This window comes from Hypanus sabinus, chromosome 21 (assembly GCF_030144855.1).
Source record: "Hypanus sabinus isolate sHypSab1 chromosome 21, sHypSab1.hap1, whole genome shotgun sequence".
NCBI lineage: Eukaryota > Metazoa > Chordata > Chondrichthyes > Myliobatiformes > Dasyatidae > Hypanus > Hypanus sabinus.
The window spans coordinates 38,344,748-38,357,447 of NC_082726.1; the positions used below are offsets into that span (position 1 = coordinate 38,344,748).

A 12,700-nucleotide genomic window follows, 5' to 3' on the forward strand; every position below is an offset into this window, starting at 1 on the left:
ATACTTTGATGATAAATGTACTTTGAACTTTAAACTCACAGGGTTTATTGTAGTTTTATATGCTACTGTGTAACATCTTATTAATCATGTGAGTACTAATTGATTAATAATGTTCATTAATTCAGAAAGTCTTCGGGTTTGTCACCAAACTGTTATGGAATTGGATGACTTTTAGTATAACTTTGTCCATCATTTCTCATTCCATTTACTAGGGTAGGAATATCTCAGCCTTTCATATGTACTGTAATCTGCTAAAGTAAATATTGGCCTGCTAATGTTACAAAGACAACATATGAGTAACATCAGAGTTCAGCTGCTGTTCGGTTAAAGATATTTGCATTTATGAGGCTTCTGTCTAATATTGGACTGAAAGCTTGGGTTCCTTTGTAGTTGATGAATGGTTAGCTAGTTCAGAGGCTCTGGTATTTCCAACTGGAGATCGGCTTTATTTACAGTATATGTCGGCAGAACTTGAAATATATCTTGAAACTAGATTGTCTTCCTTTTAGCTTTCAGACAGGGATGTTCTGAGTATTCCTGTCTGACATCTAAGACTGATTCTAACATGGGATCAACAAATGGTTTTTAGGAAAGGCAGCTAAATTGGGGTCAGTTAATGATTTGGATGGATATCTACCGGTAATTGGTATGTGTATTAACAGAGCCTTCATTAGGATGGTGAGGTAACAGGGATGTCAACAGGTCAACCTGAGAATATTGCTTCAGAATGTTTTTTTTAGATGAATCACAGAAATGGTGAGGGATCTTAGAAAAGGGAGAGTAGGGTAAAGATGGGATTGGGACACTTGGATTGAGTTTGGGATTGTGATGAACATTTGAGAGGAGGTTTTTCAGATACGGAGCACTGGAAGGGAGCGTCGTGAGTACAGGATACTGGGAGGGAAGATAGCAGGAGTGGGATAGAGATAACGGGAAGGAACAGGGCAGTCATTGCTGAAAAGCAACAGGAACTGTGGGGTTGGAATTCCTGAGCTAATTGGATAGATACTAGTAGCTGACCAGCAGCAAATAATTAAAATGTTGTTTCTCTTCCTTCTTTTTGAGTATCCCTGGCTGAAATTTACGACTGGTTGTACCAATGCTCTTGTGCTAGAATCAGTGCTAGAAGTTGGGAGTGCTCGTGATAGTGAGAAGTGGAGAGGAAAGTCTGTGGTATCACAGACTTACTGAGCAAATGTTCCATATTTTTTAGTGACCTCGTCTATATGTTTCTTAGATGACGGTGGTGTCTTTTTTTCTAGCGGGACATCATTATTTTGATTAATTTTGCAGTGTGATCGTCGAACACACGAACCGAGCGATTTTCCTGGAGGATGATGATGTGGCAGCAGTGGTGGATGGCTGTCTCTCGATTCACCGGGTCGAGCGCACCGCAAGCGACCACCCGGCGCGTGGTATTCAGATACTGCAGGTGGAGCTGCAACAGATGATGAAGGGTAAGGACACATCTGTACACACCATCTTAAAGTGGGGAAGTCATCTATTCGGCCCATTGTGTGTATGGCAGCCAGAAGTAAAGCTGGTTGGTACTGTGACATCCAACTCTATATGGTTGGTTAACACTCTCGAGGAGCTTGTTCAGATGTCTTTAATTGTGATAGTTACGGTCTCTACTGGCCTTTTTGGTTCAGAGTCCCACCTCTAGAGGGTGAGAGAAATATTGCCTCAACTCCTCGACAGCTGCAGATGCTGTACATTTAAAAAAGAAACAGAAAATGCCAGAAATACTCAGCAGGTCAGGCTGTGTTGAGGGAAAGAGTCAATGTTTCAGGTTGGAGACCCTTTGTCAGTTGAGACATGAGCCCGATTTGTCATCCCACAGAAACGGCCTGACCCATTGAGCATTGTCAGAGTTCTCGGTTTCTGTTGCCCTAGTTAAGTTAGACCTCATTCTTCTGTTTTTTTACATCTTTTTTTGCAATGTACTGATCAGAAATGTCCACAGTCCTGTAACTCTGACCTAACAAGTCTTTTGTACAGTTTTACCATGATCTGTCTACTCTTTCAAGCCCTGCATCAGCTGATACTGGCAGTTGTTCTATGTGCCAGCTTAACCAGGATGTCTACCTGTCTGGTTAATCTTAAGAGATTTCTGGGCACAAAGTTAATGGCATCCAACTATCATCACTTCATCTTGCTTACCTCCACAAAATACATCACCTCACATTCCTCTGGACTCAGCTGCATCTGCCATTTTTTGTGCCACCCTACCGGTCGGTAGTTATCTTCCAGTGTTTGAAACCTTGAGTCCAGCTCTGGATCACTGTCCACACCCCCATCTATGGCTGTACACTGGATCTCTGACTTGTGTTCTGGATGAATGAATGCACCAAAAGCCAGATTATCAGAATTTCTGAACAACTGGATGCCGAATGATCAGAATTTTACTGTATTGTGAGATTTGATGAGTTTTAGTTCCCTACCACAATCAGCTGTAGGTTGCCTTGCCCTGAAGCTGAACTTGTAAATGTACCTTAAAATGGATGAGGAGTAATGAACAATAATGTTAAAACTATCTTACAGCAAAAATTCATGTTAGGTACTGATTAGCTATTAGCTAACATGAACCTTTGTGAATGTTTGATGAACTATTACAAGCATAGCTTTAGGACTTTGTTATCCTCTTGACAGAAACATCTGATCTTTCTTGTATGAAGTGATGTTCATGTTATTATTCTTCCTGACCTTTTCACAGGAAGCTACAGTTCCTTTATGCAGAAAGAAATCTTCGAGCAGCCAGAATCAGTGGTGAACACAATGAGAGGACGAGTCAATTTTGAACACAACACCGGTATTAACTCTGTTCTATAAACTCGCCTTTTCAATATCCAACTCCTTGGAAATGCTGCCATTTATTGCCTCGATAAAGCCTGGAAATTCCTGGGAATTGTTGGGGATGTGAAGAGGGGATCTGCATGGATAGGTAGGGTCAGTTGAACTAAAGAGGGCTCTTGTGAGGTGGGGCACCTTCTGAGACGTGTCCCCAGAATATCCTTATGATAGTTTGATAGTTAACAGATTACTGCTTGTCAAAGGCCTTCAAACTAGATTTGAGCTGGGGGGGGGTGGGTTGATTCCATCTCCCAAATGAGCGATGAAGGAATTAATTGGAAGCACCTTGTTGAAGCTGGCTATGTCAGCAAGCCACTGCACCAATCAGGCAACCTTCCAGTGGGGGTGGGGGGAAGGCATGTACCACACTTCGTCCCATTGCTGCTGGGCTATTGGTTGGACAGTTCAACCCAACTCCCAGACTAACAATGTTATTTGTATTCAGGGTTATACTGGAGACCAAATCAGTTTACAATTCTGTTTAACTGGTAGCAATATGATCTTTAGTTCCCAGGTAACAGGTATTTCTGGGTGTGAAGTCTGAGGAAGTTCCATTATTTTTGTGATACACCAGTTAATTCTCATTTGCTGTGATCTAGATTTGTAGTGTATTAGTACAGAAACAGGCTCTTGGGCCCAGCTCTTCCATGCTGATCAAGACTCGTCTTGTAAGGATGTCTTAGTGAAGTGTAGGCTGGTATTAGATTACTTTCTTCCTGAAGATGATCGGAAACAATCCAGTTCCCTGATAACACAAATGTGATGAAATCTGTCGATGCTGGAAATCCAGAACAACACACACAAAATGCTGGAGGAAAAGAGTAAACAGTCAACATTTCAGGCTGAGACCCAGGACTGGAAAGGAAGGGGAGAAGTCAGAGTAAAAAGGTGGGGAGAGGGGAGGAAGAAGTACAAGGTGGCGGGTGATAGGTGAAACCAGGAGAGGGGGAGGAGCCGCAGAGGGAGGTGATGGGCTGGTGAGAAGATGAGGTGAGAGAGGGAAACAGGAATGTGGAATGGTGATTGGGAGGGTGCAATTACTGGAAGTTAGAGAAATCAACGTTTATGCCATCAGGTTGGAGGCTAATCAGACGGAATATAAGGCGTTGCTCCTCCAACCTGAGTGTGGCTTCATCGCGGCAGCAAAGGAGGCCGTGGACTAACATGCTGGAATGGGAAGTAGAATTGAAATGGGTGGCTACAGGGAGATGCCACTTTTTCTGCTAGACTCGGCACTAACACCCATAGGTGCTTGGCAAAGTGGTCTCCCAATCTGTGTCAGCTGTCACCAATATACAGGCCCTGGTAAACTTAGCTGTCTTTGTGTAGCCTCAGGCAAACTGATCAGCTGTGATGTTTGGCTCAGCTTTATTATTGTAAACTTTTTGTCTGTTTTTATTTAGTGATCCTTGGTGGATTAAAGGATTCGATTAAAGAAATCAGAAGATGCAGACGTTTGCTAATAATTGCCTGTGGAACGAGTTATCATTCTGGACTGGCGGTATGTTTTCATTATTGTCTAACATCTTAAACTTAGAGCAAATATCAAAAGATCTGATTCAAGTTTTACTGTGACCATCCCACGAAGACATAACATTATTTTCAGGACAGCGTATTTTCTGTTTGATCTGTGCATGTCTTGTGTGTATTTTGTGGATGTTGCTTTGGAGCCACAACAGACCGCCCATTTCCCAGGAGTGTAACCTTCTTGCTCGGTGTGCTGGTTGAAGTGTGAAGCAAATAAAAGCAGTAAATTCTCAAGTACTCTGCAGGTCAGGCAGCATCTGTGGAGAGGGAATCAGTGTTAACATTTCACAAGGCTGACATTCAAATATGAGATATATCTCCTTGTTTTTCCTTTCCTAACAATACATGGTTTACTTGGACTCTTGAGAGATGAGAGATCATCAGTTTAGAACATAGAATAATATAGCACAATACAGGCCCTTAGGCCTATCAACAATCCAATCATTCTTTCCTGCAAGGCCCTCCATTTTTCTATCATCCATGTACCTTTCTAAGAGTTTAATAAATGTCCTAATGTATCTGCCACCCTTGGCAGGGCATTCCATGTACCTACCATTTTCTGTGTAAAGAACTTAACTCTGTCATCCTCCCAATACTTTCCTCCAATCAGCTTAAAGATATGCTCCTCTTGTCTTAGCCATTTCTGCCCTGGAAATAAGTTTCTGGCTATCCAGTCAATCTATGCCTCTTAATCATCCTGTACACCTCTGTAAACTCGCCTCTCATCCTCCACCTCGTTTGCTCCAAAGAGAAAAGCCTAGCTCGCTTAATTTATTTTTGTAAGACATGGCCCTAGTGAAGGCAGCATCCTGGTGTATCTCAGCTGCACTCTCTAACACATCCTTCCTATAATGAGGCAACCAGAATCGAACACACAATACAGCATTTGTCTTAACAGCTCTATCAACTTGTGCAGCAAATTTGTGGAACCCCCAAGATCCCTCTGTTCCTCCACACTGCTAAGAATCCTGCCATCACCCTATATTCTGCCCTCAAATTTGACCTTCCAAATTGAATTACTACACACTTTGCTGGGTCAAATTCCATCTGCTGCTTCTCAGCTCAACTCTGCATCCTGTCAATGTCCCATTGCAACCTACAACAATCCTCCACACTATCCACAATTCCATCAACCTTCCCAAGATCTGCAAACTCGCTAGCCGACCCTTCCACTTCCTCATCTAGGTCATTTATAAAAAAATCATAAAGAACAGTGGTCCAAGAACAGATCCCTGTGGAACACAACTGGTCACTGATCTCCAGGCAGAATATGCTCCATCTACTACCACCCTCCGTCTTCTATATGTAATTCAATTCTGCATCCACACAATCAATTATCCCAGGAACTCATACCTCCTGACTTTCTGAATGAGCCTATCATGGGGAATCTGATCAAGCACCTTACTAAAATCCATATACTCCACATCCACTGCACTTTATCAATGTCCTTTGTCACTTCCTCAAAGAATTCAGTCAGGCTCATGAGGCATGACCTGTACCTCATAAAAGCCATACAGATGATCCCTAACCAGGCTATGATTCTTCAACTATCGTCAATCCTGCCTTTGAGAATCTTCTCCAACAATTTGCCCACCACTAAGTAAGGCTCACTGGTCTATAATTCCTGTGGGTATCCCCATTCTCTTTCGTGAACGAAAGAAAAACATTTGCCATTCTCCAATCATCTGATACCATTGTTGTGGCCAGTGAGGATTCAAATATCTTCGCCAAAGTTGCAACAATTTCTTCCTTCACTTCCTGTAGTAACCTGTGATATATGCCATCTTGCCCCAGGGATTTGTCTATCCTAATGTTTTTCTAAAGTTCCAGCATATCCTATCGACTTGTGCTCCAAGACTCATTCAATGGTAATGTTCAGGCATATCAGCCTATTTTACACTGTGCACATGACCGTTATGGTCCCTTTCACTGGTAAAGTATTTGCTAAGGAACTCCCCTTTACATAAAGCACAAAAAATACCACACAAGCTGGTCCTTTGGCCTATCTTGTGGGCAACAATCATGAAGCCAATCTTAACTAGTCCCATCCGCGTATTCATAGTCTGTATCCCTCTGTTCCCTGCCTGTTCTGATATCTCTCTCCATGTCTCTTAAATATTGCAATCATATCTGTTTGTACCGTCACCCTTGGCAGTGTCTTCCAGGAACCAAAAGCAGAAAACTTGGGTCACAAATCTCCTAAAATATTCCCCCTCCCCTTTTCAACCAGTGCCCTCTAGCATTTGCCATTTCCACATCGGAAAAAATACACTGACTACCTACTCTTTCACTGCCTCTCTTAATTTTATAAAGTCCTGTCAGGTCACCACTCAGAGAATGCTCAGAGAAAGCAACCCAAGTTTGTCTGGCCTCTCCTTTCAGTTAATGCACTCGTAATACTGCTTCTGCACCCAATCCAAAATCTCTATATTCTTTATTCAATTTGATGACTGGAACTGATACAATACTCCAAATGTGGCCTAACCAGAGTTCTACATGACTTCCCAACTTTTATTCTCAATGCCTTGACCGATGAATGTAAGCACATTGTACACCTCCTTCACCTTCTTATCCATTTGCGTTGCCACTTTTAGATGGCTATGGTCTTGCACTCCAATGTTCCTCGGTGCTTAACATTCATTGTACACACCCATCTTACTGTTGACCCTCAAAGTGCAAAACCTCACACTTGTCTGGAATAAATAACATCTGCCCTTCCACTCCCAAACTTCCAACTGATCTATGACCCACTGCATCCTTTGACAACTGTCCTTGCTCCTCCAATTTGAAACAGTAATTTTGTTTCTCTCTCTACAGATATGGCCTGACCTACTGAGTATTCGACCATTTTCTGTTTTTATTTCTGTCATGATACGTTTGCTTTGTGTGTGTGTGTGAGAGAGAGAGAGAGAGAGAGAGAGAGAGCGAGAACACTTCATCAATATAACCATTGAACATGGAAAAAATATCAATCCATTTTGAGAAATTTAATGCATTGATGAACTGCCTGGACCAAACCAAAAAAAGTCATCAAAAACATTTTTTGAAGGGCTGTATTCACATTCAGGGAGTTATAGTCTTGGTGTTACAGGTGGATAGAGTAGTGATAAAGCCTTCATGGGGCAAGGCACTGGGCATACGATTTGGGACCTCATTGCAGTCGCACAAGTTGTTGGTTAGACTGCTCCTGGTTGTCACACTACAGGAAGGATGTGGTAGCAGCAGAGCGAGTTCAGAAGAGATTTGCCTGGAGTGGAGAGATTATATAGGCAGGGTTTGTACTACCTGGAACGCAGGAAGTTGAGAGGTGACCTTATGGAAATTTACCAAATTATGAAAGATGTAGATAGTCAAAGTCATTTCCCTCAGACAGTGGTATCTAAAACTAAAGGGCATTAGTTTAAAGAAAGAGGCAAGATCTGAGAGGTAAATTTTTTTTCGCACAGAGTGTGGTGAATATTTGGAATGAGCTGTCAGAGGAGGAAATGGAGGCAGAGATTATTGCAATGTTTATAAGACACTTGAGCAGGTACTCGCATACACAAGGTGTAGAAGGGTAAGAACATAATACGCTTCTGTGCTGTACAGTTCTATGACTGTATGAAACCTGCTGCTTCCCACAGGAGGTGTATACCTGCAGTTTACTAAGGAGGGATGAGCCACATACTCAACGACCCAGGGATCCCACTAGGAGCCTATCAGAACGTATTGTGACAAATTGCAAGTCAGAGTCCCTTCGACCATCACACTGACCTTTGACTGAGTAATGTCAGCAGAGGCCAAGGTTATAAATCTGGACAGTGTTGCTAGACCTGTTCTTGAAGGCTTTTTTTTACAAGGCCCAGCTCTCCTCTGTTATTGGCTAACAATGCTAAATCCCACCCCTCCTGTGCTAACTGAGAAGGAGATTCCTCCATGCCTGACTGGATAATTCATCAACTTCTAGTCTTGCTGTCCTTCTCCAACCATCCTTTTATAATTCATAAATGAACATGTCCAGTCATATTATTTGCAGGCACAAAGTATTTTCAAACCTGAATGATTTCCTGAAAGTGTGTGCAGGAGATCAGCCATCAATACCAGACTTAAGGTTAGAAACCCTAACCTCGGGTTGAGCAGAGTAGTAACTGGGTGAGCAAGTGAAGATAAGAGCAGAATCGGGCCCTTCAGCCCATTGAGTCTGCTCTCCCATTTGATCAAGACTGATTTCTTTTCCCTCCCAACCCCATTCTCCCCATAACATTTGATGCCCTTGTCAACCTTCACTTTAAATTACCTAAAGGCTTGGCCTTCAGAGCTGTCTGTGGCAATGAATTCCACAGATACGCCCTCATCTAGCCAGAGTGGATGGTGAAAGGGTTGGGAGAGTGAGCTGAGAAAGGATTAGATGGGGTTTGGGCAAATGGGTGGGGGTTTTTGAGTTGATGGGTGGTAAAGGGATTGCGTCAGGCTTGATTAAAGGTGATGGTTGGTAGGAGGAGAAGGAAATGAGTTGGGGTGGGCAGGTTTCTGTAGATTTCTGAGGATGGCAAAGGGGGATGGTGTTGGGACTCGGAATACTAGAGAAGGGAGAGGAGGACGAGTGTTTGGTATTCTTGGGGCTTGCACGGTGCTGACTGAAGTGATGTGTTAGCAGTAATTTATTGCAGTTCTCTATCTGGAGCCTGTCTCACACAGCTGGCATCCCCTGTTGTCTAATGGTGACAAATTGTCTCCTGACTGAAAAAGGCTGGGCGGGGAGGTGTTTAACGCAGAACTGTGCCGCATATTGACAGGCTGCACACCTCATTAATCCTGTTTGATTCTAATGAGGCAATTATCTCTCCAGAAATTGAATTCATATGTAAATTGTAGCGCTGTCAAGCCCTGCACCATTCGTGCTCCCCCCACAGACCAGCACCTCCCCAGACACCCAGTATTGCCCCAAGCGGAGCAGAGCTTGCTGTGTGATAATTGTGCAACTGTACTCCTGATGTTGGCCTTTTGGTTGCTTATTTACACCACAAGTTGCACAGCAGAAACGAAGTTGGCCATTTGCTCTTTAGTCGTGCTCCCTGATGTAATCAGCTCCTGTCTGCATTTGGAAGCTTTCTTGGAACATGTGAAACCACTCAGTGAATGAGGAGGTGGCTTGACTTGGCTAAAACTGTGGTGAATTTTGGGAAGAACTAGCAATTGTTGGCACAGATCCAGTTTCCTTCTCTAGTGTTTCTTTGAGGGTCCCCGTGCAGCTTGCTTTCCCAAGAGACATTCTGCCAGTTTCCCAGACAGTCCGAAACAAATCCATGATCCGTCCCCAAGGACTTATTAGGCCCAAAGCAGAGTCAATGAGTAATGCAATCCAGGCCTTACTCTCTTCTTGCTGCTGCCATTGCGAAGGAGATACCGGAGCCATAGATCGCACACCACCAGGTTCAGGAAGTTATTACCCTTACACCATCAAGCTCCTGAAATAGTGTGGATAACTTCACTCACCTCAATACTGAACTGATTCCACAACTTTCCAGGTCTTTTCAACTCATGTTCTCGGTATTATTTATTTATTATGATTTTTTTTTTGTAGTTGTACAGTTTGTCTTTTTCACATTGGTTGTTTGTCAGACTTCATGCGCAATTTTTCATTGATTCTGTTGTATTTATTTATTCTACTATGAATTCCCACATAAAAATTTCAAACCAGTATGTGGCATCATAAATGTACTTCGATCATTTTACTTTGAACTTTGAAAAAGGCTATTCAGCCCAACTTGCCCATGCTGACCAAGATGCCCCGCGTAAGCCAGTCCTGTTTGTCAGCGTTTGGTCTGTCTATGTACCCGTACAAGTGTCTCTTAAATGTTACTATTGTACCTGCCTCAACCACATACTCTGCAGCTCAATCCACATAGACACACACACTGCAAGAAAGAAATCTTCCCCTCTCACATTAAATTATGTCTGCTACTGTTTTATATGCCTTTCCTGAGGAAAAAGACTGTGTGAATTCAACCGATCTGTGCCCCTTATGAGTTTAGAGTTGCTGAAGGGGGGGAAAAGTACAGATGTTGCAATCCTGACACAAAAACCGCTCGCTATGAATACTCGACAAGTTCAGCAGCAGCTGTGGATACAGAAATGGAGCTAACGTTTCAGATCAATCAACTGAAGAAGGGTCAATGACCTGAAAAGTTAACTCTGTTTCTCTCTTCACGGATACTCTCCACCTGACTGAGTGCATTCTGCAACATCAGGATGGTTGTCTTTGTTCAGGATAAAATAAAAATTGCAGTTTATAAGTAAGTACTAAAACAGGGTAAAACAACTGGAATGGGTGGGTTAGGGAAGGGTGTTGGTGGATGGGATGGTGGGGTGGGGAAGGGTGTTGGTGGATGGGATGGTGGGGTGGGGAAGGGTGTTGGGGGATGGGATGGTGGGGTGGGGAAGGGTGTTGGGGGATGGGATGGTGGGGTGGGGACGGGTGTTGGTGGATGGGATGGTGGGGTGGGGAAGGGTGTTGGGGGATGGGATGGTGGGGTGGGGAAGGGTGTTGGTGGATGGGATGGTGGGGTGGGGACGGGTGTTGGTGGATGGGATGGTGGGGTGGGGAAGGGTGTTGGGGGATGGGATGGTGGGGTGGGGATGGGGTGGTGGTGAGGACGGGTGTTGGTGGATGTGATGGTGGGGTGGAGAAGGGTGTTGGTGGATGGGGTGGTGGGGGTGAGGATGGGTGTTGGTGGATGGGATGGTGGGGGTGAGGATGGGTGTTGGTGGATGGGATGGTGGGGGTGGGTGTTGGTGGAGTGGGGATGGGTGTTGGTGGATGGGGTGGTGGGGGTGGGGAAGGGTGTTGGTGGATGGGATGGTGGGATGGGGATGGGTGTTGGGGGATGGGGTGGTGGGGTGGGGAAGGGTGTTGGGGAGTGGGGTGGTGGGGTGGGGACGAGTGTTGGTGGATGGGGTGGTGGGTGTGGGGACGGGTGTTGGTTGATGAGATGGTGGAGTGGGGAAGGGTATTGGTGGATGGGATGGTGGGGTCAGGAAGGGTGTTGGTGGATGGGGGTGGGGAAGGGTGTTGGATGGGGTGGTGGGGGTGGGGGTGAGGACGGGTGTTGGTGGATGGGATGGTGGGGTGGGGAAGGGTGTTGGTGGATGGGATGGTAGGGTGGGGAAGGGTGTTGGTGGATGGGATGGTGGGGGTGAGAATGGGTGTTGGTGGATGGGTTGGTGGGGGTGAGGACGGGTGTTGGTGGATGGGTTGGTGGGGGTGAGGACGGGTGTTGGTGGATGGGTTGGTGGGGTGGGGAAAGGTGTTGGTGGATGGGATGGTGGAGTGGGGACGGGTGTTGGTGGATGGGATGGTGGGGGTGGGTGTTGGTGGAGTGGGGATGGGTGTTGGTGGATGGGGTGGTGGGGGTGGGGAAGGGTGTTGGTGGATGGGATGGGGATGGGTGTTGGGGGGTGGGGTGGTGGGGTGGGGAAGGGTGTTGGGGAGTGGGGTGGTGGGGTGGGGACGAGTGTTGGTGGATGGGGTGGTGGGTGTGGGGACGGGTGTTGGTGGATGGGATGGTGGGGGTGGGTGTTGGTGGGATGGGGATGGGTGTTGGGGGATGGGGTGGTGGGGTGGGGAAGGGTGTTGGGGAGTGGGGTGGTGGGGTGGGGACGAGTGTTGGTGGATGGGGTGGTGGGTGTGGGGACGGGTGTTGGTGGATGGGATGGTGGGGGTGGGTGTTGGTGGGATGGGGATGGGTGTTGGGGGATGGGGTGGTGGGGTGGGGAAGGGTGTTGGGGAGTGGGGTGGTGGGGTGGGGACGAGTGTTGGTGGATGGGGTGCTGGGTGTGGGGACGGGTGTTGGTGGATGGGATGGTGGGGTGGGGACGGGTGTTGGTGGATGGGATGGTGGGGTGGGGAAGGGTGTTGGGGGATGGGATGGTGGGGTGGGGATGGGGTGGTGGGGGTGAGGACGGGTGTTGGTGGATGTGATGGTGGGGTGGAGAAGGGTGTTGGTGGATGGGGTGGTGGGGGTGAGGATGGGTGTTGGTGGATGGGATGGTGGGGGTGAGGATGGGTGTTGGTGGATGGGGTGGTGGGGGTGGGGAAGGGTGTTGGTGGATGGGATGGTGGGATGGGGATGGGTGTTGGGGGATGGGGTGGTGGGGTGGGGAAGGGTGTTGGGGAGTGGGGTGGTGGGGTGGGGACGAGTGTTGGTGGATGGGGTGGTGGGTGTGGGGACGGGTGTTGGTTGATGAGATGGTGGAGTGGGGAAGGGTATTGGTGGATGGGATGGTGGGGTCAGGAAGGGTGTTGGTGGATGGGGGTGGGGAAGGGTGTTGGATGGGGTGG

The 12,700-nt window shown here is 46.3% G+C and overlaps 1 protein-coding gene across 2 annotated transcripts in view; it reads left to right on the plus strand.

Moving 5' to 3' along the window:
* Positions 1-12,700, plus strand: part of LOC132378978 (glutamine--fructose-6-phosphate aminotransferase [isomerizing] 1-like) — a 110,791-nt gene that overhangs the window by 73,133 nt on the left and 24,958 nt on the right. For both annotated transcript variants that reach the window (XM_059946385.1, XM_059946386.1), the window contains exons 10-12: positions 1,294-1,457; positions 2,717-2,812; positions 4,257-4,354. In XM_059946385.1, coding sequence (XP_059802368.1) covers positions 1,294-1,457; positions 2,717-2,812; positions 4,257-4,354 — 358 coding nt within the window. The remainder of the gene's footprint in view (positions 1-1,293; positions 1,458-2,716; positions 2,813-4,256; positions 4,355-12,700) is intronic.